The sequence below is a fragment of the Heteronotia binoei genome, chromosome 10 (genome assembly GCF_032191835.1).
Source record: "Heteronotia binoei isolate CCM8104 ecotype False Entrance Well chromosome 10, APGP_CSIRO_Hbin_v1, whole genome shotgun sequence".
Classification (NCBI taxonomy): Eukaryota; Metazoa; Chordata; class Lepidosauria; order Squamata; family Gekkonidae; genus Heteronotia; species Heteronotia binoei.
In genome coordinates this window covers 33,138,431-33,165,684 of record NC_083232.1, presented here as the reverse complement: position 1 = coordinate 33,165,684, position 27,254 = coordinate 33,138,431, and the positions used below count along the sequence as shown (strand labels likewise).

General features: G+C 42.9%; 1 protein-coding gene across 1 annotated transcript in view; it reads right to left on the bottom strand.

Moving 5' to 3' along the window:
* Positions 1-27,254, bottom strand: part of PRTFDC1 (phosphoribosyl transferase domain containing 1) — a 62,622-nt gene that overhangs the window by 17,879 nt on the left and 17,489 nt on the right. The window contains exon 4 of the mRNA XM_060248346.1: positions 4,101-4,166. Coding sequence (XP_060104329.1) covers positions 4,101-4,166 — 66 coding nt within the window. The remainder of the gene's footprint in view (positions 1-4,100; positions 4,167-27,254) is intronic.

The window sequence follows — 27,254 nt, the reverse complement described above, 5'->3', positions numbered from 1 at the left end:
GATAAAAGCCCTGTACATACAACAGATCTGTAAAAAAGGACCAAGACACATACAGAGTGGGGAAGGAATGAGTGTGCTGGCCCTTACGGACATGGCATTCCCAACCACACAAATGGAGTCAATGTGTGTACAGGCCTAAGTAGTCAATGTGTTTACATTTGGGTGAACCTGGGTGGCAAGGAATGTTCATTTCTGTTCTCTGACAATATGTTCTGCACACAGATTAGACATGTGGGAAAGCTACTATTCAATTCCATACCATGAACAACATCATCTGCTGATTTCTTCTTATCAAAGTCTATTTAAAGAGACAGGATTAGGCCAGGCCTGGGCTGCATTTTGTTTTTTTCCTGATTAATTGACAAACTTTATTCCCATCACATCTCCCTTATGCCTCTATCTTATATTCAGTATCATCCAATTTACATGTAACAAACACTAGCTTTATCCTGTAATTCATGAGCATATGTGCACATATGTGCCGCATATGGCCATATGGTCGTGCAGTCTGGATTTTAAAGAATATTTTATTTTAATCAATTGACAGGGATCAGAGTAACCAGGCACTGTGGCTGCTCCACTAAGATCAATAACCTTCATGCTGCTAATGATGAATGGAAAGCTAACGGAGGACGAGACTGTAGTGCTGGCTCCTTGCTGAACTGATCTTTTACTTCCCTAACCACGTCTTTGCTTTTGCTCAGCACATGCTGAACCATCTTCTCTTTGGCTGCAGAGAATATAAGAATGCTGATTATTTATGTGGAAGGCAGACACATAAATATCAGCTGCACAGGAACAATACTGTGTTCAGATGTCAAAATAAACCACAGTTTAAATAAATGATGGTGTATGCTACTAATTCTGGTTAGTCTACCTGACATACATAACAAATCCCAGTTCCCTGCCTCTCTTTTATGCCCCCCACCAATGGAGGAAATCCTTCTGGCCTTCGTTGTCATGTTTGTGACCAGGCAGCTACAAGGGGTGGTGAAGATGGAACATCTGCTTCGCATGCAGAAGGCCCCAAATTTGATCACTGGTACCTCCAGTTAAAAGAATCAGGTAGCAGATAATGTGAAAGAGCTCAGCCTGAGATCTTGAAAAGCAGCCACCAATCAGAGTAGACAATGCTGATCTTGAAAGACAAATGGCCTGACTCAGTATAAGGCAGTTTTGTGTTTGCTCGCTACTCAAGAAATGATGGTTCATAAATTCATATATAATTTGTTTTTTTATTGTTCAGTCGCACAGTCGTGTCCGACACTTTGCGACCCCATGGACATAGTCACGCCAGGCCCTCCTGTCTTCCACTATCCTCCGAAGTCTGCTCAAACTCATATGTAATAACAAACCACAATTAGGACAAACTGTGGGTAACAAAGTAGTCTCAGTTTGGTGCCTGCCAACCAATAAGCCACAATTAGTTGAACTGGAATTAGCTGAAGGGACAGTAGCTCAGTGGTAGAGCATCTGCTTGGGAAGCAGAAGGTCCCAGGTTCAATCCCCGGCATCTCCAAAAAAGGGTCCAGTCAAATAGGTGTGAAAAACCTCAGCTTGAGATCCTGGAGAGCCGCTGCCAGTCTGAGAAGACAATACTGACTTTGATAGACCAAGGATCTGATTCAGTATAAGGCAGCTTCGTATGTTCATATGAACTAGAGCAACTGGAATTCCTCGATTTTTCCTTTTATGGACCCATTAAGAAGCATGTGCCTTGGGTCCTCTTGAATTTGATAGGTCTACTGGCAGCAAACCACTGTGATTTAGAGCCATCTGCCTATACAGGTGATCCTCTTCCCTACACTTCACAGATATGCTTTTGGAGTCTTCTTAACACATGAGCTATACACAGGGGTGGAATTCTAGCAGGAGCTTATTTGCATATTAGGCCACACACCCCTGATGTAGCCAATCCTCCGAGAGTTTACAAGCCTCTTTTTTGGTAAGCTCTTGGAGGATTGGCTGCATCAGGGGTGTGTGGCCTAATATGCAAAGGAGCTCCAGCTAGAATTCCACTCCTGGCTATACAATACTTTACTGTTGACAACAGTATGAGGCTGATTCAGTGAGAGGCTGGTATCTGTTTTTGTTAAACACCAGGAGAGAGTTTTGCATCAATTAAATCTCCAAAATTAGTCTTTCAAACATAAAAGAGCACTGTGGATATTAATACTAGGTTCTACACAACTTTCAATTCCCTTTACATGGCTCTAAAATTGATTTTAAGCATATTCTGGAAAAAACAAAGGGTGCTTTTTAAAAAAATAAATAAATCAAGCTTTATCTAATCCTGTCAAATGGGATTATTCAAATCATCTGTAAACAAGGCAGAAAGTAAACATACTATTTATGAATGATGTGTTTGTCATAAAATGGCTTCTCTATGGTTAATATTGAAAATATGGCAGAATTGGTACATGTAACATAACACTTGGCAGGATCCAAAAATGTCACTAGTTAAAACAAAAGTCTGTCATGCGGCTTGGGCTAGAAACTGCTAATTTATCTTTCAAAATAAATTGGGGATGTTTGGCTATCCCATTCCATTTGCATAGCCTTGAGTGAGAAATCTGGACCAGAAATAAATAAATAATAATCATCTTGTGAAGCATTCTTATACCAAGGCAGACCATTGGTCCACCAAACCCACTGCCATTTGCTCTCATTTGTTGCAATATCCTAAGGCAGGGAAGCATCTTCTGTTTTTATTGCACCATTGCAACGAAGCCACCAGGATTTTTAGAAGATTTTGTGTTGTGCTGCTTTTCAATGTGTTAAATTTTAAACTGAAATTGTTTTAATGGCTGTCTCTTTTATCCTGTAGTTGCTACTTTGATAGGGCTTACTGCGGTTTACATTTCACAGGTATTTCTAATGCTGTGAGTCAACCCGTAGACATTGATACAGAGAGGTGGGATACAAATGTTTTAAATAAACAAACACTGTGTGCACAAGGTATTTGCATGCAGTGTTGGCATACCAGCTATCGGTGACTCAGGTGGATATGCTGTGGGTGTGATAAGAAGAGCAGCTGTGAAGGATTAGACCAATGGTTCATCCAGGCCAGCATTCTGTTTCACACAGAGGCCACCTAGATGTCTCTTAAAGGCTTACAAGCAGGGTACAGTGGCAAAAGATTTCCCTTGCTGTTGTCATCCAGCTGTGATATTCAGAGTTAATATGCAGAGGGACTCAGGAGAAGAGCATTTCTTTGCATGCAGGAAGTACTGGGTTCAATCCCAGGCATCTCCAGGTTGTTGTTTTTTTAAGCACCAGGAAGCAGGAGATATGACAGAACTCTGCCTGAGACTTTAAAGAACCTCTCCCAGTCTGAGTAGACAATACTGGCCTTGATAGACCAATGGTCCGATTCAGCATAAGGCAGCTTCACAAATTCATTTGAATAAGGAGGTTCCATTTAGTCATTCTTGTTAGTAATCACTGATGGTCATGAATCTTTCTAACACCTTTTTAAAACCAGCTCAGCTATTGTTAATTCTGCATGCACTTATTCTAGGATGCACAGTAACAACCTGTTAAATGAAACAGAAGCTGGTGATAGAGAGAAGGATTAATGTCTGCGTTATGCAAGTTTTGATGGGAAGCGTGTCGTTTGTAAACATGACTGTGCTCTATCTTCATCATCTCTAACTCGTTTTGGAGGTCAGGATCTAAGATATGCCCGTAATAAACTGGTTTATCTTCCCAGATGGGAACAGCAGGGACCTAACTGAGGTGCCTGCTCTGAAGGACTGCTTGGATTTTTGGCCCTGCTTCCTTAAAGAGGCAAAGCGCTGCATTCTTGTTGTCAAAGGTTTCTGGAAAATCCAAAGACTGAAGTGATAAAGTGCCAATTAATTTAAAGTGGCTTTCCAATGCACTACCATTTTGAGCATGAGCAAATGCTTCCCTCATACTTGTCTCATTTAGACTTGCCCTTACACTATGGAGACAGTTGCACCCATATTTCAGGCAGTGCTGATTTCACAGATTTCATTTTGGCTATCTGATTGGCATGCCTTTTTGAAGTGACCAGCTGTAACACATTTGGGTTCCTGATTTCCTACATATTTGATTTAATGTAAAAGTTTACAAACCTTTCCTGTCAGCTCCGCAAAGTCCTCTCCCCCAATTATCTGCGTATCTTGCAAAGACTGGTCATTCTGGAAAACAGAAATATACAATGCTTTATTTGTATGCCTAGTGTGGAAAAGAAAGAAAAAAATGCCAGAAATTTTTCTTGTGGATTCCACATTCTGGCTTGACAACTCAACTGTTAATCAACTCTTCTTATGAAAAAAAAAAAAGGGATTAGACTTTGTTTTAATCTGCTGGTGAGAATGAAAGGAAGTGTCCCTTCTTGACCACCGGAAAAGGCTGTCCTGGGAATTGTGGGAGCTGCACTTACAAAAGCCATGTGGGATAGTAAGAAAGAGGATTGGCCAAGTGATCTTAGTGGTTTTTATTTCCATGGGATTTACTGAACTTTCAAAACAGTTTTTCCTCCCCAGTGGACTGACTCCCATAGAAGTGCAGATAGGACTACACCCATATATTTTAACGGGAGAATTTAATGGGGTAATTCCTTCCTCCAAAATCAACAGAATTTAAACACATGCAGTCTTTCTAAGTACACTGACTTCAGTGTTAAGTACTACACTGTAATTTAGGCTGGATTGTGAGTACACTTCTATGCCACAAACTATACGCTTTATGGCAAGTTCGTTGATAGAATTTTAAAAAAGGAAACAAGGCATGTTAATGCAATTTACACACCCTTTAGTTGGCTTATATATTGGTTAATTATTACATAAATAATGATTTATTATGTAATAATAAGTACTGTGAAATCACAACTGACTTCTGGCAATCCTTCCTGGGGTTTCCAAGGCAAAGAAAAGAGCAGAAGTGATTTGTCATTGGTTTTATCTGCAAAACGACCCTGGCCTTCTTTGGTGGTGTCTCACTTAGCTTCCAAGATCTGACAAGCTCAGGCTAGCCTGGGCTATTTCAGGCTGCTAGTCATTTAAAGCTGTTCCACTGTAAACATCTTACAGATGGTCAAAATCTGAGAGAATTTTGTGCCTCTATCACAGGGGTCCCCAACCTTTTTGAGCCTGCAGTCACCTTTGGAATTCTGACCCTGAATGGTGGGCATAATCGCAAAATAGCTGCCACGACAGGCAAAGTCAGCCACAAAATCTCAGGGAGTGAGGTCACACATAACTCTATTATTACTTCACATTTCTATCCTGCCTTTCCCAGACAGGCTCTGGGTGGATCACATCAAAAATAAAACAAATTACATAATTTCTAAAACAACTAACTGAAACATAAAACCAAACGATCCAATTAACTACTTAAATTAAAATTAACGGATTAACAAATTGAAAGCTAATTAAAGTAACACTTCAACATTTTAGGCAGAATTTCTGTTTAAAAAGATACCTTTTAAAATGAACATTTTGTTTAAAAATACATTCTTGCATACATACAGCCTAGCTTCAGTCATACAGTGAAGACTGTGGCAGTAAAAGCTGCCAAAACAACCTCTTACAAATCTGCATAGCCAATCAGAAACCCTGCTGAGCAAAAGCTCCACCTGGCCCCACCCTCTTTCTATAAACACTTGATGGGCACCAAGAAAGACATCAGCAGATACCATGGCCCTCATGGATGCCGTGTTGGGGAACACTATTTTATTATATCATTTTCCAAGTTGAAGGCATTTGTGATGAAAATATTTATTTATACAGATGATTTCTAGGCCACCTCTCCACAGAGCCTACTTGGTAACATAATTAAAGCATAAAACCCATGAAAATGGCAACAATTATTAAAACGATTAAAAATCCAGTATTAAAATCCAAGCAACAGCATAAAAACACATAGCACTTTAAAATAAATCTCATAAAACACTTCCCATGCTAGAAGCAGACTGTAAAAACAAGTTAAAAAGAGCTTTTCTCTTAATTTAAAAGTCCATGTCAAAAGAAATATTTTAGTCAGGTGCCAACAAAATGGTTGGGTTTCCCTATATCATAATAAACACTAATGAGGGCTAGTGTAGTATAGTGATTAAAATGAGGGGCTAGGCCTGGGAAGTCTGGAGTTCAAATCTAAATCTCCATTTATTGTGAAACACACTAGGTGGCTTTGGACCAGTCATTCACACTCTCTCTCTAACCTATCACACAAGGCTGCTGTGAGGATAAATGGAAGGAGGGTAGAACCACCTGGCATTACCACCATAGTCTTAGGTAGGATAATGTTTGTGTTTATTGCATGAGAGCTTTTGCACTAACCTTCCATGCGAGACTGAACTATGTAGCAAAGTCACCATGTGAGGACTTCATTCCATCAATATATATAATATAGAGACGCATTCTGGGATGACACCTGTGTGCAGGGCTGTTGAGTATGTGCATAGTGCTTTTCTGTGACTGTGTAGCACATGAGGGAATGATAAGTTAACATACATAAATTGTCCGGGGGTTTTTTGCTTACCATTGAGGAAAAACTTCTAAGAAACTCTGGAATTTGAAAATGCCCTACATGGCTAGTTTGGCCAACATATCAAGGTGATTCTATGCGAGTAAAACAATTATTTCCATTTTTTAAATTGCATTGATTGGTTTATATTTTTGCACATTTTGTTATTTGGTGGTGCCTTCTGTGAGCCTTTGTCATAAAATGGGACACAAAGGGGGAAATGTAACTGAATGGGGAAGGCGAGAGAGAATTTGAGAGAGATCCGAGTTCAAATTCATCCCAGTTACCATGCAATGACATTCACTGAGTGAACTTGGACCAATCATTCTCTCTCAGCTCTGTTGTAAGAATGGAGGGGGGGAGGCAGGAACTCATTACAGGAAGGGTAGTATAAAAAGGAGAGAGCTAAACTGATAGAAAAGTCCTTGGTCCCCAAAAGAAGAAAGTTCATGAGTTTCTACTATTTTTGTAAGTGGGGGAATACATGAGATTTTTTGCTTAATAACACTGCAAATGCACAGACTAATTTGTAGACGGGAATCTTCCAACCTCTAGGGATAAACAGGAAAAAAGTAATAGGGGAAATATGCAAAAAACCCTTTGCTTACAGATTTTATAATAAATGGTAAAATCTCTTTCAATTACTTTGAAGTACCTTCCTGTTGCATTTTTGCACTCTTGGCTGTAGCAGCAACTCCGGTGCTGGCAAAGAATTTAAAAAGTGAATCCAAGAGTCTTTCAAAGCACTGGATTAGACAGGCTAGTCAGAAAAGTCAAGCTTGTACAGTTGTGGACTGGCTGCTACCAGGGAAACTGCTATGCAATTTCCCGACCCCATATTTGCTATAGCTGCCAAGATAGAAGAACATTTCCGTGAGATGTCACAGATGTACAAATGAAAACAAATGAATCCGCCTCCACATATTGCATTGACACCCTCCATCAAAGGACACAGGTTTAATCAAACTTTGCTACAACCATCTCGCCTCAAGCCTTGCTGACTTTTTAAAACTCCGTCTTAGCTACCTACATCCATTTCCTTTTCTCTGAATGTGTTTAAAGTTCAGCAAAGCATGAATGGAATTGTACTCTGTCATATCTGCATGCCAAGTTGGGATACCAAACATTTTCAAATGGCATTATCTGAAAAGTTCATTCAAAGGCTTTCCCCAAGCACAAAAAGGAGATTGAACAAGCAGATGTTCTCGTTGATCTTCGCCATCAGTTCATTTCAACATGTTGCTGTTACTCATTATGTGTTGTTTACTGTCTTCTGGCCAACTTTCAAGGCATTTTAACGGGACTTTGATCTGATAATCGTCATGACTTTCTGTTAGAAACTGAAGAAATTATGGAGGCAAGAAAGAGGAACCTAGGCTATGCTATCCCAGGAAAGGAGAAGAGGGGGAAGAGATCAAAGGTCTTGATTTAATTTGCTTACATATTGAGGTTGCAGGCTCTCCTTAGGAACCCATTTCAGAGCTGGATTTATGTACAAGCAAGATAAGCTACCACTTAAGGCAGGATTCTCCAACTCCATTAACTCTTTGAGCAGTCTTGGAATTTTGAAAGCAGGTAGTGAACACCCTCACAAAATGGCTGCCATGGAAGCTGGGGCCAATCAGAAAACGATGGGAACTGCCAAATCAAGCATCTTCCTACAGTGGGTGTAGCTGTTTCCAAATGAGTGCTCCCTGACAATACAAAGGAGATTCTTCCTTAGCTCTTCTGAAGCACCTCCAGCTCCAATGAAATGAAGGAAAGACAAGATTCACTCATTTGTGAAAGAAATACATTGGGGAAGAAGAAAGTGGGCTCCAGGAAACACATTGATAGGCATCACATGGGAGATCGTGGGCTTCAGGTCTCTTATTACAAGGGGCCTTAAATACACAATAATTGTTAAAAACACTAAATTACCATTAAGGGAACTAATTTTGGGGGCCTCAACCTTATAATTTGGTTCTGAAAGTCTGCAGGAATTTATTTGCAGGAGAGACTGGTGGCCAGGGCAGGGCCAAAGCATTCTTTCTCTGGTGTCAATGAAAATTTGTAACTGCCCTCCACTTGATACCATCCAGGGTTGCCAGTTAAGATCTAGAAACCCCCAGGAAACTAGGGAAGGCTTGCTGCAATGTCACTTCCAGCTGTGTAATTGGAAGTGATGTCACCACATCATGAAACACTCTAGGATTCATTCAAAACCCTATGGTAAAAAGGGATCACCCTATGGAGCAGTGGCAGGGCAGAGTGGACTGGTGGGAGGTCGCCCACTGAAGTGGGCAATCTAGCCTGCCCTTATACTGTACCATATCTGCAATTTCATGAGTTTTATCATGATAATAGGCTTGCAGTCTAGGCTGGTCCCCCTGGGCTTTGATAAAGTATATCCATTTCTTCCTGCCTTTCCTTGATAAGCTTGCCAATAGCCTGGAGAAAAGATGCCCTGCCCTTTTCATAAAAGCTTGATGGGATGTTATTTACCTCAGATATAGACACCTCCATGTCATGAGGAGCTTTGGCTGACCATTTCTGCACCATTTCTGTCTTTTCTGCTTTCATATTGTGAGACTTTTTAAAATTTAATTGAGAGGGCTCCTGTGCCTTTAACCAGGGGAAACTAGGCTGCTCTCTTTTAGTTTTCCTGTTATTCTGAAGAAGTTGGATGAAATACAACAGATGGTTATATCCAGCAACATGAGCAAATTGTCCCAGTGAGATCACAAAAGTATGCGTTTTCTAACTGTTTATTTTGGCTGCTTTGCGAGAGTGTGTATATTCACTTTCATTTAGTGGAAGCTTAGCTGTTGGGGATGAGGAAACAAACACTGCATTCAGAAGAACTGCATTGCTGTATTTTTATTTATTTATTTTAGGGAATGGGAAAGTCTTCTTGCTCCATCCCTAAAGTCCCCAGATATTTTCTGAGTTGGACCTGGCAACCCTACTTCTGAGTAGCTATTGGAGATTTGATTGACTGTGCAGATCTTTTAACGTTGCTTTGGCAGGAACTGCCACCACAACACAAGCTGAAAGTAAGTTGCAGCAGCCAATTTGTGGCTGGCTCCATCTCCCATGGCAGCCATTTTGTGACTGCATCCACCATGCTGTGTCAGAATTCAAAAAGCGCCCAGAATTCTTCTAAAAGGTTGGGGAACCTTGGAGTAGTAATTAAGTGCAGGATTGGGACCTGGGTGCAAATCCCCACTATTTCATGAAGCAGTCACTGGGTCATCTTGGGCCAGAGTGAATCAGGATGGGGAGTGGGAGGCAGAAGGCAGACTCAAAAAGGGACCTCAGATGTAGACACTGGCTAATTTTTTGGCATTTGTTAAGCTTCACAACGCATATCATGTGTTGTCATTTCTTATTTTTGTTATGTCTAGGAGCTTCAAAAACTGGAAGTGCTCTGGGCCTCTGTGAACCTCTGAGAGGGCCTGTTTGGGTCAGACATTCTCTCTCAGCCTAACCTCACTCACAGGCTTGTTTATGGGGATAAAATGGGAGTTCCTTGGAGGAAGGGTGGGATAAAAATGTACTAGGCCAAGAGACAGTTTCAGCTTCCTAATTTATTGCTATGATGGTTTTTTAGAAATATGCCGCAACCTGCACGAGCACTTAAGATGAGCCAGTATGTGCATGCGTGTCTGTTCTTCTAGCATGAAGTACATTCGTAAAGAAATCAGCTTCGTATGTTTCTGCAGCAGCCACCTTCTCAAACCTTCCATGATAACAGCAACTTGCATGTGGCCAATTCTTTCAGGATTAGATCATGTCTTTTGAGCTGGGTGGGGTAGCATGTTACTATGCTTCTCTTACTTTTTCAGAGGCCAGTTCTTGGATCCATTCTAAGTGACACGTGCAATGAATAGGGTGGCCTCGGGGGGGGGGGGGACCAACAAAAATCCTGTAAAAGGGCTTTGCTCACATGAAAGCTGAGCATAACCAGCACAAATCTGTCAGCTTGTGGCAGAAAGTGGAATCTTTTAAACTATTTAAAAGGCTATATAATCATGGTGAAAATATAGCTGCCTTGCATTTTAAAATGTCTGCCTGTGTATTATGCCTTTTGCCTGCCCATTCTTACACTTTGATTTCCTGTTTTCAAAGATGAGAACTGATTTTTGTGCTCGTGATAGTGTCTGAGAACTAAAAAACACACAACAGGACTTGGGTGTACTAACAGTTCTTCTGCCATGCCACCCACCCGAGCTGGATCAGAGCCTTGCTGCAATTTTTAAAAACACCACAACTGCTTCTAAATGATGTAAACGGTCATAGGATGGATCCATAGCCACCATGGCATTTAATTTGACTCATAGAAATTGGAGCTTCAAATGGCTGAACAAACTCAGGGCTTTTTTTGTAGAAAAAGCCTAACAGGAATTTATTTGCATATTGACCACACACCCCTGACATTACTGGAAATGACATCACCCATTCAGTAGGTTACTTTTCACATACTGACACAAAACAGTATAGTGCTAACAGCTGCATTTCATGGATGTGTGTTCTCACACAGCCCAATGAGAGACCTTGTTTCGCCCCCTGCAACAGTCAGAGAGAGAGAGCGCCACATGTGGTGGAGCAGGAAGCTGCAGGCTCAGCTTCTCCCAGGAGGGGGCGCTCATAAGCAACTCCAGACTTTCTTTGCAGGCCTGTTGGAGGCTTGAGGTGGCAGAGATGACAGATCGTGTGGCCTGGGAGAGCATTGCTGCCTAGTGCCTTCCCTCTGCTAGATACCTTTTTTTGAGCTGGAGCCCTGATCAAGCCAGTTGGAACTGTGTTTCTGTGTGTTCCTGCTCAAAAAAAGCACTGACCAAACTCATAGGTTGAGGACTGCAAGTTTTCTATGATGAAGGTTCCAGGTTCAACAGCTGTCAGGTAACAAGCCCTGGGAAGTCCTCCCTGTAACTGAGACCTTGAAGAGCAAACAGCAAACAGAACAAATAATGTTGTGCTAGATGGACCAATAATCTGACACAGTGCAGGGCAGCTTCATGCAATCATTAGAGATGAGGTGGCTGCTAAGAAGGGATGAAAGTGAAAAGCAAGTATGGAGGAAAGAGAAATCTCAGCTGACTAGTTCCTCTTTCTCCTTCCTTTTTCTTGTTTATTGCTCAGCCATGGGCTGCCCATGGACACTGGGTAAGTCTCACTATCAAGTATTTATACACAGGCACCAGGACTATTCACTTTTAAATACAGTTTTTGAACTCACAGTCAGAAAGGCTTGGGTGAAAATTTTGCTTTTATGTCATAATGTCATAAATCTTAAAAGCACTGTAAAGAAACTATAGAAGTTTCACTTCACACCCTAAACTCAGCCAACTTTTTATCCCACTTTTAGGATCACTGAATTGATTCTTTGTGTCGACTAGTTTCAGAAGTACACCCTGAAACACAGAATGGTGATTCCACCTGCATATGAAGGGATGAGATCAGAATTCAGCCTTGACTTGTATAGCCCAGGCTAGCCCAATCTTGTTGGATCTTGGAAGCAAAGCAGGGTGGGACCTGGCTAGTATTTGGAAGAGATTCCTCCAAAAAACACCAGGGTCATGACATGGAAGCAGGCAATGGCAAGCCACCTCTGAACATCTCGTGCCTTGAAAACCCTACAGAGTCACCAAAAGTCAGCTGTGACTTGATGGCATTTTCTGCTAACAAGAATAGAATTGGAATGAAGCAACCCTGGACTTTCTTTGTGGTCTCCCATCCAAGAGTCATCAAAAGTCTGCTGTGACTTGATGGCAGTTTCTGCTAACAAGAATAGAATTAGGATGAAGCTTATTTCAAGAATATTTAAATAGGATAATTTCCAAGTGTTTCCAAGACTCTTGGAGGATAAGCTGCAGCTCAGCTGTTAGATTTAAATGGCTTGAACAGCCAAACCAGACAAAAGTCCAGTAAACATTCCGGGAAGGTGTCTTCTCTGAACATTGGTTCGGGGGCCATAAACCAGACCATGTTTGTGCCAGATTTTGGCTCATGAACCAGTTTGTGCCTATCCCTACCATTAACAGCTGAAGGGGGGACATACCTGGCTGCCTGTCCCTGGCTCCTTCTAAAAAAGCTGTGAACTCTAGCTCGCCCATGTTGGTTTAAGTGTATACATACCTGAATCTATTTTTAGCATGTCTGAAAGGGTTTACTGCTTATTCCAGATGAACACATTATAGAACTGGAATTTGTATACTCATCACACTTAAAACAGGAAATCTCTTTTCCTTGTTCTGACTCCCAAGAAAAGAGCCAAGATAGCAAACAATGCACCATGATTAATAGGTGTTTATAAAGGATGCAACCATTTTTATTTGGAAAAATTTTCCTCCAAGTGGGGGGGGGGCATAACAATGAAAGCCCAACTTTCAGGATGTGGGCCGGACACTGGGATTTCAGGGCAACTCCAAAAATTGCAACACTCTTTTGTCTAAACTGTGACATCTTTATGGTTCTTTCATTTCCAAGACTCATTAATAAACCAAGGAATTAAGCAGCAGGGTGCATTTCAATCTTGGTCCCGCGGCTGATTATATGACAGTTTCAAGATCTAGATTATCTACAGCTAAATTGTATTGCTTTTTTCCCCTCTAACTTCAGTATGTGTTGGATGGCCTAAAGGGAAATGGTAGCTCTGCATCCTTGAAACTGAGATTTTTGAAGTGCATAACACACTCCAGTAAAACGGAGGTCAAGTGGAGAAGTGGAAGAGTCATAAGGCAAGGGTGGGGGAACTCTTATTTTTCCAAGCATTCTAAAAGAACTGTGAAAGTTAACAGTAGAGTGCCTGGCAATTGGGAACTGGACATGAGATATGGGAATGAGACCTGGGGTAACAGTAGGGGACCACAATTAAGATCTACATCTTCTTATAATAGGCTTCCTAAGTGCCAACACTCTGGTGTGGCTGTAAATCTCTGACTGCATTGGGCCTAGTTATTCCAGGGAAAGAGGAGGAGTGTATGTGTGTGTGTGTGTGTGTGTGAAATACAGGGGAGAAAGGACACAACTCAAATTATGCACAGAAGCTGGGAAAGAGAACAAAAAAATAGAGAGGGCTGCGTGGGTATCCAAAGCAAGATTATTAGATGGTCAGTGAAGAGGTAGATCATTTGAAGGAGATGACAGACTGGGGCCTGAAACATCTTTCCCCCCTCCTCTCTCTCTCTCTCTCCCTTTTAAATGCAGTCAAATCACATCTGCTTTTTGGCAACCCAGTGGAGTTTTCAAGGCAAGAAATGTTCAGAGATGGTTTGCCATTGTCTTCCTCTACATAGCGACCCTGGTCTCCCATCCAAGTACCAAGTGTCAAACCTACTTAGCTTTCAAGACCTAACGAGATCCTGTAAACCTGGACTATTCAGGTCAAGACTTTCCTTCTCTACTTCCTTTAAAAAAAAACCCCAACTTGATGAAGAGTTCAGGAGAACTAGATAGCTTGCACATTGTACTGTGTTATTTAGTTCCTCTTCACAAAATATATTCCACGGCTTTTGTTTTTGGGATGAAAAAAGGAATAGGAAGCTGATTCAGAGACCATAAAGGAATGAAAGAACAGAGCAGGGAAAGGGGAGAAGGACAAGAAAAAGTGGGGAAAAATACTGAGTTGTCTAGTCTTTTGCAGTTTCTGGTTCTGGCCTGGAAACAGATACCAGTGTGTTTGAGGGGGGGGGGGGCGAATATTAAAAACCTGAAGTTCCACAACATGGCAGGGAAATCAATGGGAAAGGAATCACTGGAATCTATCACTTTATTTTGTACAAATAACCTTGCACAGATGTGGTTGCACAGAAGGAAATGTGCACATGCATAAACACAGAACCACTGGCATTGAAGAAATGGCAGTACTTGCATCTACACCTAGTACCTATAAGGCTGATTTTAGCTCTCTGAAATGCTTCACACATACACAAGCACACCATATACATAAAAATGCGGAGAAAAGTTATTAATTTTCAATCCCTTCAACCACATATCGGTGGGATTATGAAAAAACAAAGCAGATCAATAAAACAATGAATACTAAGATCATTTAAAAACATATGCAAGAACTCTAGCAACAGCTTCCAGCCAGCCACCAAAATTTGAAAATGATAGTTTCAGAATATAATTAATTACTAGAGCACTGAACATCACAGTTGACACGCTGTTCCAGTATATCATGCCTACCTTTAATAACCAAAGGACAGCATAACAGGACATGTGAGATCGTGTCTATACTCCAGCTGCACAAGAACAATTTCTTTCAATCCAGGGAGTAACTTTAAGCCTTCCCATATATTTGGCTGTTGGGAGTGAATTACATATTGCCAAAATAATTAAACGTCTGTTTGGGTTGTTGTTTTTTTTACAGTAACCAAATAATTTGAAATTGTAAAGGAAGTTGTAGGGATACAGCCATAATACAAGGGAGAATCGGAAAGCAACCCAGACCAGTCATGTGATAAAATTGTTTGTTATTGTTTTCAATAGGTAATCAGAATAGTAACTTACAGCACAATCCAGAAAGGGGGGGGGAAGTCTTTTGGGAGCAGACGAGCTGCTATGTGGGCGCAGGAAGGGTTTGCGCCGATGTATGACCAGTGCCACCACAGCAGGAGGGAGTAACGTGGGCAGTGAGCCGCCCAAGTGCCGCTCCGCCCAAGGGCAGCGGCGCCTGAGGGCTGCACCTGAGTATGAGCGGAAGTGAGGTGGAGCACGGCATTCAGGCGGAGAAGGGGGTGGAGTTGGCTTAGGCGGCTTCCTGAGCAGTTTGGCCCATGACACACACCCCCCCCGAGAGGTGCAACTTTATGCCTGCAAAAATGGTGGCATGCCCCATAGGCACTCATTGAAACCAAAAACAATGATCGCCTCCACCGCTGCGGAAGCTCGCAAAACCCTTAGGAAGCAGTGTGATTGCCTCACCAATCCCCTTGTGCCTCAGGCTGACGAGTCCCCTCCCCAGCACTTAATCGCGGTCTCCCCCCTCCTAGAAATACTTCTGCTCTGGCCTCGCACAACTCAGTTGTTAGGGAGAGGGGTGCATGGCGGAAAGCTCTGTGGGGAGCTCCCGGACATACAAACTTAGAGTGAGGGACAGGCAGGCATGTTGGTGACGAATTTTACACCTTGCGGTTGCTTTGACAGTATCTTTGACTTGTGAGGGGGAGAGAGAGGTCTCTCCCCTGGGACTAATTGCTCTTGTTTCCATGTCTCCACAGGTTCCGGGCTCCCGGAGGCTCTGCATGCAAGGACTGTCACCCATGGCTGGGTAAGTTCCATTGGCCCCCCCCAGCCTCCCCCTCCCCTCGCTCTTGACCGCTCAGTGTGCGAGTGCCTCTGGCACTTGAACCAGGCAGTGGGCTCCAGCAGGGAGCATTTGCTGACCCTGCTCCCCTGTGCTGCCGCTTGCTCCCTTCCCTTGGTCAGCCCTCTGCTGCGTTCCCAATCCCTGGCAGGGCACGTTGTGTGTGTGTGGCAGTTGCTCTGTTGTGGGGAGGTGGGTCAGAGACTGTCCCTTTAAGAAAGCGCCCAGCTGAAACACAGACTGCTCTTCCAGCTGCCGCCCCTGCAGGTGCTCTTGATCTCTATCTCCGTTTTGCAGGTGGGACTCCAACACAGAGGCTTCCATGTGTGCCGCTCCACCGCTCCCCCACTCCCTCAGCTGTTTCTGCCCACCGCTCGGAATGAAGCCCCGCCCACGACAAGACTGCCTAGCGTACGCCAGGGAGACTTGCACTCTGTTCCGGAAAAATAAAGTCTGAGCTGTGCCCTCTGTTGTCTCTCCCGCTTGCCATCTGCTGCATGTTCCCTGGGTAACCCCCCCTTCCTGTCAGTGGCCTCTCCGAGGGAATGCCTGGGAGGGTGGGCAGACTTGGTTTTTTTTTGGGGGGGAACGGTCTATGAGCCTCCACGCTGCCCCCCACACGGCTGGACAGGGGAAGGGAGTGCCGCCCCTCAGTCTGCCCAGGCTGACAGCCTACCTGACCCCACAGAGCTGTTGTGTACAGGGCACTAAGGGGGGGCTGATGAAGTGGACTCAGAGTTCTGCGGCTGATGCACTCGTACTCTGAGTTCTGCGGGCCCCTGGGGGAGGTGTTCTGTGCACATGGCAGGGGGCGTTAGGGCAGCACAGGGGGTCTCTGGGTGGGGGGATGTCTGCTGCTGGGCTGCTCACTCCCAGACACATTCCAGCTGCTGTCTATGACAGTGAACTCCTGCACTTGGTACTTCCTGCTTGTCTGCCTGCCATTGGCAGAGTCTCTGACAGCGGGAGGGTGTGAGGGGATTGACAGCTTCTCCGTGGTCCCGTGCGGGCCTGTCTCGCCCCCACCCCCGCCTCGCCACCAAGCCAGGCTTCTCATGCATGCATGCCCAGCCTCACTCCTGTTCCCTCCCTGTGTTGGTGGGACATCTCTCCCTTGCCTGTGATGGTCTGCCCATCATTGGCTCCGTTCGCTGTTTGGGGGTGGGTTGGGGATGGCTATCAGCCTCTCTGGGGCTGCCTCTCCCCATCCCTGACTGTCATGAGCCGCAGTGCATGCGCCAGGACTGGCCAATGGGGGTGGGCTGGCCCTCCCCTCCAGCTGCCTCCGCCTCCCTTCCGTGCCTCCGCCAGCGGTGGTGCCATGGCGACTGTCTGCCTCACGGCAACCTACGCCTCTCCCCTCCCCACGCTCCAGCATGCCAAAGTCCTCAGGAAGTCTACTAGCAGCGTGGCAGCTATGCCGTGGCCAGCTGCCCCTTATCTCTGGATTGGGCTGTCCATATATGATAATTAACGAAAATCCCAGTTCACACAATTGGTCAAAGAAGACATTTGTACTTGATTATAAAAATAAGTCTTGCCTCATTAGATGTATTAGTTGACATGGGGGGGTTCTAATAAGAGTATTCTTAACCACATCTTAATGGCATATTTTCATGTGATTGATTGTAAGGAGCACAGTTCAATTTCTAATCTAATTACTGAGTTGAAGACACAATTGGAGGTTCACAAGATGATTTGGAAGAAGCCAGTTTGCTTCCTCTCAAGATCTTTAACAATTACATGCTGCCATAATGATGCCCTTCATAGGGTTGCAGGTAAGATCTTGGAATTGTATAATTTGAGCAATGCTGGAAAAGACTGTCCACTTTTTGTAAAATAAAATTTCTTCAAGGATATGGACAGAAACAGAAAGCTATTTATGTTTTAGATTAGTTTTCCATGTCATTAGAGCAACAAAATGGATGTCCAGATATTTGTAAACATGCACTTGTTCAAACGCCATTCCTTGTAACCTTCAAGGATACCCTGTGTTCCTAGGGTCTCCAAATAGCAATAATTTAGATTTATTTTGATTTATGCTGTTGCTCCATTTCACAATAATTAACAAATTGACTGATTTGGTTTCTTAAACTCTGTCTAGTCAATTACAGTAGTAAGACATGGTCAGCATAAAGCATTATGTTAATTTAATGCCCCCCTAACAATGGAGCTATTACATTAACTTTTGACAAGAAGGGACTCAAATAATTAAGTAGAATGCAAAAAGTGTTGCAGCCAAAATGCAACCCTGCCACAATTCTTTTACCACAGGTATACTATCTGTTAAAAGACTTTTCCTCAACCACCTGACCTATAGAATTGTGCTAGTGCACAGTAATTAAATTAAATACAGTAAATGTTTTGAAATTGCATACTTCTGCAGCTTGGCCATAACCTTGGAGCAAAGTTATGGTAGGTCTGCAGAACAAAAAATCTGGCTGATTCACAAGCAGAAATTATATCTGGGTGACTCTAGTTCAGTAGCACTTGCATATGGCCCGAGTTACACTGCAAGAAGCTACTGAGGAACAGCACTGAAACAAAGTGAGATGTTTTCTAATGATGAGTTCTTTCAGAACACTGAAACAATGCAAGATTGTGTTTCTCCACTCTGCTGTAGATTAACCTTCCACCCATGGCGTCACTGTGCAAGCAGTTTCAGTTTGGGGGGGGGGGGGGGGAGACAGAAGAAAGGCCATTCTGAATGCCATTCAGCCAATAGTGGGGAAGATTTAACCTCCAAATTTAATTATATGAATGAGAGGGAGGATGAACGGGATTATCTCCTGGCTCGGAGCAGCTCAGTAACCCCACGCTGTGAAACTGTGCACGCCTGATAAATCTGCACTCGTTGAAAAATGCAGCACTCTCAGATTTCTACCAATGAAAACATCTGTCTAGACAAGGGGAAAATATTTAAAAGAACGCCCTCCTTTCAAATCTGTGTTTCTGAACACAGGAGTACAACGTGCTCCTATGTGTATCAGACAGCCAAATTGGTTCCATTAAAGATATTGGTGCAAAATGGATTTTAATACTGTTCAACAAGTAGACTACAGCCATAGGCTTGGATCCAAGCAACTTTTCTGCTAGTGAAGAAGGAAGGATGTCTCCTCTTGAACCACTCAAAAAGGCTAGGCTGAGAATCACAAGAGCTGCAGATACAAAGCCATGGAGGATGGGGGTATACCATGGAAGGCAACTGCTTGAGACTGAGTAAGAATTTCATCTGGCTCAAACCCGTCAGCCCAATTTAAAAAAAATATAAGCTGATGTGTATTGTACCCATGGTACAATAAATAAATCAGGGTTTGTTCCCCATAGAAAGTGGATATCAGTTTTCCTCCAGGATAAGCATCCTGATTTGCAAACATATTCTAGGTGGCTAAACTACCTAGACTAGGCAATATGCAGAGGGCAGAAATTGTGCAATGCTAGTGAGTGGATGCATCATTCTTTCTCAAGGGCTCCCTCTGTGTATACGCTTTATTTTTCCTATTCAGGAAAAGTCATACATGCAGAAAACAGTACGCATAGTCTATACTTAGGGGAAGCTTAAAGAGAAAGTCTCATTTTCCATTTTAACATTAGTTTTTAGGTATTTATTTTGCTGCAGACTTGAAGTCACATGATTGAGTCCTGGGATCTTTCCACTATCCAGGAATTCATACGCTGCAGCATGGCAGGGCTGATGTTATTTTAACCTCTCAAATAACTTCTTGAAGCAATAAAAAGCTAGTGGAAAAACAAAGTAAGCAAACAATTACAGTCCATCACAAACACACACCCTTCTCAGTGATGTGATAGCTCATCAACAGCTTGACCTTGAGTTCCCTGTACAGGAAGGACTGAATGCCACATAGAATATAGGAAGCAAAGCCAAAGGAATTCTGTTCTTGAGGCAAATGCATAACATAAGATAGCTTAACACATGCAGTAACTGTAGAAGATAGGGTTGCCAAGTCCAATTTAAGAAATATCTGGGGACTTTGGGGGTGGAGCCAAGATCAAGGCTGTGACAAACATAATTGAACTCCAAAGGGAGTTCTGGCCATCACATTTAAAGGGACGGCACACCTTTTCAATGCCTTCCTTCCATAGGAAATAATGAAGGATAGGGGCACCTTCTTTTGGGGTTCATAGAATTGAACTCCAAATGCATAACATAAGATAGCTTAACACATGCAGTAACTGTAGAAGATAGGGTTGCCAAGTCCAATTTAAGAAATATCTGGGGACTTTGGGGGTGGAGCCAGGAGACTTTGGGGGTGGAGCCAAGATCAAGGCTGTGACAAACATAATTGAACTCCAAAGGGAGTTCTGGCCATCACATTTAAAGGGACGGCACACCTTTTCAATGCCTTCCTTCCATAGGAAATAATGAAGGATAGGGGCACCTTCTTTTGGGGTTCATAGAATTGGACCCCCTGGTCCAATTCTTTTGAAACTTGAGGTGTATTTTGGGGAGAGGCACTAGATACTACACTGAAATTTTGGGGCCTCTATCTCAAAAAACAGCCCCCCCAGAGCCCCAGATACCCGTGGATCAATTCTCCATTATTTTCTATGGGAATAAATCTCCATAGGGAATAACATAGTTCCCAGCAGACATTTCCCTCCCCTCCCCCCACTTTCTGACTGAGCATACTGTATGATTTTACCTTATGTACAATTCACTGCTTTAAGTGGTTGTTTATGTTTCCTTTATAAATTTCAATGAAAATTTGTTGATTATATTGGAGGCTGGTTTAGTCACAGAACCCTTAGAGGCTCCCCTGCTACCCACCTGGGGATTGGCAACCCTTGTAGAAGATCAGCATCCAGTCCAGCTTCCTATTTCCATCAGTGTCCAGCTTGATGCTTCCCAAGGAAGCCAATATGCAGATAATATAAAGCCAACAATGTGGCCTGCCCACCCACCCCACCATCCCTATTTTATCGAATTTACGGTATATCCTTCTCCCCTGAGTGGGATTCAGGGGACATATTAAAAACACCAGTAAAAATAAAAAATAAAATAAATGTTTATAATACTTTCCCTATGAAGAAAGGTTAAAACGCTTGGGGCTCTTTAGCTTGAAAAATGTCAACTGAAGGGGGACATGATAGGGGTTTTCAAGATTATGCACAGGATTGAAAAGGTTGAGAAAGAAGTACTTTTCTCCTTTTCTCACAATACAAGAACTTGTGGACGTTCAATGAAATTGCTGAGCAGTCAGGTTAGAACTGATAAAAGGAAGTACTTCTTCACCCAAAGGGTGATTAACACATGGAATTCACTGCCACAGGAGGTGGCAGCGGCTACAAGCACAGATAGCTTCAAGAGGGGATTGGATAAACATATGGAGCAGAGGTCCATCAGTGGCTATCAGCCACAGTATATTGTTGGAACTCCCTGTCTGGGGCAGTGATGCTCTGTATTTTTGGTGCTTGAGGGGAGGCACAGTGGGAGGGCTTCTGATGGACCTCCTGATGGCACCTGGTTTTTTTGTCCACTGTGTGAACCAGAGCGTTGGACTGGATGGACCACTGGCCTGAGCCAACATAGCTTCTCTTATGTTCTTAACATGGTTAAAAATCTATCCACTAGCAATCAAGGTAGGATGTGTGGATGGTGAAGACACAGCTGAAGTATAGCAGCTGCCTGGTGGATCACAGTCACTCAAAGGCCACCTGAAAATGAGCAGTCTTGCATGCCCTGTAGAACCTAGGTAGGCATGCACCTCTTTGCGCAGCTGATTTCACAGGACGGGGGTCACTACTGACAAGAGGCAGGCAGTTTGTGGACCAGAGATCTTCAGTAAATTCCAAGATGAAGATAGGAGAAGACAGGATCATATTAGAAGTGTCAGTCCTGAAGGTACAAGTGTCCCAGGCAGGACTTTTTTTTTTTGTAACAGCAACTCCTTTGCATATTAGGCCACACCTCCTGATGTAGCCAATCCTCCAAGAGCTTACAGGGCACTTACTACAGGGCCTACTGCAAGCTCCAGGAGGATTGGCTACATCAGGGGGTGTGGCCTAATATGTAAAGGAGTTTCTACTACAAAAAAAGCCCTGGTTTCAGGCCATTTAGAGTTTTAAAGATAGGTATCAACAGTTTGAACTAGAAACAGAAAACTAACTGGGAGCCAGTGCAGCTGCTGTAGAATAGGTGTTATATGCACCCTGAACACCCCCCTCAACTTCCCTAGCAATCAATAATCAGTGGTGTATGATCTTCGAACATTCCCTGAGCCATCATGGCCAAAGGTCATTGAAAAATGACTCTCCACAGATTGACCAAACCTCCTTTTCAAGTGATCTCATTCAGCTGGCATTATCATATCTTGTGGCAGTGTATTCTATAATTAATGATTTGGGTAAAGAAGTGCATTCTACTGTTTGTCCTCAATCTCTTGCCAAACAATTTCATCAGAGACCATGAGTTCTAGGAAACCCTCCCCTCTACCTCATATGAGCAAAAAGGTAGGGTATAGATATTGTAAATTAAATAGTAGAAATAAATATTATAGCAAGAAACACACATTGCCCTATTTACATCATTTACAATTCTATAATGCAACATCTTAAAAACACACACAAAGTTCCTAAATCCTTTAGCTCTACATAATAAGGAAGATCCCTATTTCTACACCTTCTCTAGCACCACAAAATTATCAGAACTCTGCAGAGAGTCTATAAGTAGTCACACCAAATATTTATATAAAAATATTACAGCACTGACCATGTTGTCTTTAACAAAAACATCATATGGAATGTACTTTTTAAACGACTGTTGCAAACTGACAGTTATGTTTTTATTGAGTGTTTATTATAGGCCAAGATCTATTTTCCAGGCAGTGACTGTCAGTAAAGATCCCATCATTTTTGACAAATTGATGTTATCAGCTATGGAGATATTTTAAAATATTTTTAAAGGTCCATTTATGTTCCAAGGACAATATGTCAGTTTTAAACAAGAATAGCATTTCATTAGTTTGTCAAAAAACCTTCTGGAGGAAAAGTGGCTGAGAATTGAGAAAATAAGTGCAAGGTTGAGGTCCTCAATCATGTTGAAACCGTGGGTGCTCTTAGAATTTTGAGGAGGAGATTGGATTTATATCCTGCCCTTCACTACCTGAAGGAGTCTCAAGAGTGACTTACAATCTCCTTTCCCTTCCCCTCCCCACAACAGACATCCTATGAGGCAGGTGGAGCTGAGAGAGCTCCCAACAGAAACTACTCTTGAGACGAACAGCTCTGCAAGAGCTTGTGACTGACCCAAGGTCACTCTGGTAGCTGCATGTGGAGGAGTGGGGAATCAAACCCAGTTCTCCCAGATAAGAGTCCATGCACTTAGGCACTACACCAAACCAAAGAAGAGGCAGTCAGCAGCACACCACAACAAAATGACTATGACTACCATGAGTGGTTCAATCAATCACAAAATGGCTGCCATGGGAGCTTTGTTAAATCACAAAATGTTGAAAGGTCTACAAAATGCAAGGAAGTTCCTTGCCAAGCATTCTTGTCTGTTGAAGGCAGCTGTTTCCAAATGAATTCTCCCTGCAGACCCAACGATAAGCCTCCTTGGAATTTCTTACTCCAACAGAGAAGAAAACCAGTTTGTGCTCTTTGATCTGAGGAAGTGATCCTCTGGAAAAGAAGCAAGTGAGCTCCAAGAAACAGGCAGCACCCATGAATACCACACTGGGGATCACTGCTGTAAGGATTCCCTCACCCACCACTATACCAAGTATTGTGCAAAAGCAGTGACCCTCACAACAGCCACCCACTTTCTGTGCTCATTTTCATTTAAAATATAAATCAGAAAAACAGAAGTCTCTGTTGATGTTTCAGCTGTCAGATCTGCTGCTATAGATTTTCTCATCTACATGCAACATTTGTCATTTACTAGGTAATGGCAATATTCGGTAGATGAATATATCTAGGTATGCAGGCCTTCATGCACTCTGTAAGTGGCTGCTCTTAAAAGATGCAGCTAAATTTAATTCTTTAACTCCACTTATACCTTGCCATTCTTCCATCATAGAACTCAAGGAGACTAATGTGAAGTTCCTAAGCAGTTTCACATCCAGGTAGTGACTATACCTAGGTCTGCTTGTAGCAGTCTGAATAGCACAGACTAGCCTAAGCATGCCAGAGATGGAAGCTAAACAGAATCAGCCATGATCAGTACTTGTATGCGAAACCACCAAGGAAGACCAGGGTTGCTAGGCATAGGAAGCCAATGGCAAACCACCTCTGCTTATATCTTGCCCTGAAAACCCCACAAGGGGTCGCATAAGTCAGTTGCAACTTGATGTAAAGACCTGCTTAGATTCAGAAAATGGGAATGACAAAGGGAGGTAAACAGAAATTACATAGCTAGAAGAAGATGATGATGATACTGGATTTATATCCCGCTCTCCACTCTGAATCTCAAGAGTCTCAGAGTGGCTCACAATCTCCTTTATCTTCTTCCCCCACAACAGACACCCTGTAAGGTGGGTGAGGCTGAGAGGACTCTCACAGCAGCCGCCCTTTCAAGGACAACCTCTGCCAGAGCTATGGCTGACCCAAGGCCATTAGCAGCTGCAAGTGGAGGAGTGGGGAATCAAACCTGGTTCTCTCAGATAAGAGTCTACACACTTAATTACTACACCAAACTGGTTCTCAGCTAAGAAGAGAAACTACAACATGGGTCAGACAGCTGTGGGAAGTCAGAGCTGAGGACACATCAAATGAACAGATCGTTTAATGGTAGAGAATCTGCTTTGCATACAGAGATTTCAATCCTTTCAGCTGTTGTTGAAACAAAATCAGGTAGTAGCTAACTTTAAAGATCTCTGAGACCCCGGAGAACCGTTGCTAGTCACAACAAACATGCTGGTCTTGACTGACCAACAGACTGACTCAGAATAAGAAAAGCTTCATGTGTGGAAGTTAAATTACGCAATTTTAACCATTGGGCAAAAATTAATCTCATGTGCATAATTTATCCAGGTTGCAGCAAGAATTCAATGTGTATTTCATGCTTTCGGGTGTTGAGGAATTTTGTGGGTGGGAAAGAGGTCATGATGGGGGCAGCAAGAAATGTCAAAGAAGGGTTAGGAAGCGCTGCGATGGTCAGTCCGGAGGAGAAAGAAAACAACAGGTATTTCTTACATAACCTAAATTTGGAAGAGCTATCCTTTCGTCACTGGAAGGCCTTTTCAGTTCCTGAACTCTGGCAGACACTACCATTCCAACCCAAACAAACCCCACGTGTGTCACTAGAGTGGCTTTAGAACACGGCACATAAAATTACTGGGACAGTGAGCCTCTTGATTTAAAAAAATTCTTCTTGCTGTGACCACAGTCTTAAGCTAGAAAGTGTGTTCTTTTGGCTTATGCCTCATAGGGTGGGGCACATGCTGTGGTCTATTTCAAGCAACAAAACTTAAGAAGTGTCAGAGGAGGAGGTCTTCAAATTCCTTGAGAAAATTAAAGTGCTTGGACTTGCTCCAAATAACGATGTCCTTTTTCCAGAGTGCGATGTAAGGAAACGCCTCTAAGCAGCCTTGCCAGCATAGGAACGAGGAAATGATAATATTTACTTCAGGCTTCGGAACCTTCCCAGATCTTGTATTACCAAGGCTTCCCCCCCCCCCCCACTTGGGGAACGCAGCAGAACAGAGTTCCGGCACTTCTTTGTGGAAACAAAATTCTCAAAAAATGTTTAAAAGTTCATGAGGGGAACTTCTACCTCAGTTCCCTCTTGAGAGTTCTAGCATCTCTTTTTCCAGAAAAAACACCCTGTGTATTACCAGTGGGATAGCCATTATTTATTCTACTGGATAGTTTTAAGATCCAGGCAAAACTGTATATAAATTTGCCACCAAACTTAGATTCTAGAGAGTCAGTCTGGTGTAGTGGTTAAGTGCATGGACTCTTATCTGGGAAAACTGGGTTTGATTCCCAACTCCTCCACTTGCAGCTGCTGGAATGGTCTTGGGTCAACCATAGCTCTCGTAGGAGTTGTCCTTGAAAGGGCAGCTGCTGTAAGAGCTCTCTCAGCCACACCTACCTCACAGGGTATCTGTTGTGAGGTGGGGAGAAAGTAAAGGAGATTGTGACCATGCCGAGATTCAGAGTATAGGGCGGGATATAAATCCAATATCATCTTCTTGTGTGCTAGGAAAAACTGAATTCTATTGTCTGTATCAAACAACTTTTTTATTCTGCTTCTGTCATCCATGGAGAGCAACAAGGAGCTATATGGAGCATGGAAACTTTAACCCTCTCAACAGTGAATTTCTATGAGCAGCTTGTTCTTGCTCTGCAGACAGGGTCTGGGAAAACAAGAATATCTTTATGATCAAAAGAGTCACAGCTGGGCTTTTCAGGGTGCTGAAAATTTTACCTGACAGTAATCAGATTTATAGAACCTAAGAATCTCTGTGTTTGCTGCAGTAGGGATCCGGATACTTAGTGCGTAAAAGTCACTTTTAAAAAGCAAGATTAATTTTATTCAAATACTTTAAATTATCAGATAATCAATGAACAGTGTTCCACCCTTCGTTGTCATTCTGTTGACCAAAATGATCCAGTGTGAATCACCAGGGCACTTACTCACTTCTTCTTTAGAAAGAATGTACAAAATGTACAGATTATTGCTAAATATATCTACCTCCCTTTGTGGGGAGATGTCGGTTTTTATACCTATCCCATGCTATATCCATATGTATGAGTGATCCATCCACTATTTAAAAAATTAAATGCTATTAATTTATGTGTGCATCGCCTCCCTTTCACTTTGCAAACATTATTATCCACACTGACACGTATTTTAATATGACAACAACACTGCTGAAATTTTACCACCATCCCAAGATATTTAGGTAGTTGCGACCAGGGGTGGAATTCTAGCAGGAGCTCCTTTGCATATTAGGCCACACCCCCTGATGTAGCCAATCCTCCAAGAGTTTACAAAAAAGAGCCTTGTAAGCTCTTTGAGGATTGGCTACATCAGGGGTATGTGGCCCAATATGCAAAGGAGCTCCTGCTAGAATTCTACCCCTGGTTGCCAACCCCAGTGGGTTTTTAAGACAAGTGAGAAATAGAGGTAGTCAGCCATTGCCTTCCTCTACAGAATCTTCCTTGGTGGCCTCTCAGTTTCCAAGAGCTGATAAGATCAGGCTATACCATACAATTCCGAACCAGTTTATTCCAATAGGAAGCAAAAATCAAAGCTGATTGTGCAACACATTCTTCCAGTGAAAAATGAACATACAATGCTGCCATATGCCAAGTCTGACCACTGGTCCACCTTGTTTAACACTGTCTACTGTGATCAGCAGCAGTCCTCCATGATCTCAAGCAGAGAAGGGCCTTTCCCAATACCTGCTTTAATAGGAGATGATGGGTTTAGAGCAAATGCTCCATCACTCAGCCACAGCCCTTACCCAGCCATAGTTTTAGAATCAGGCTTCTAAAAATA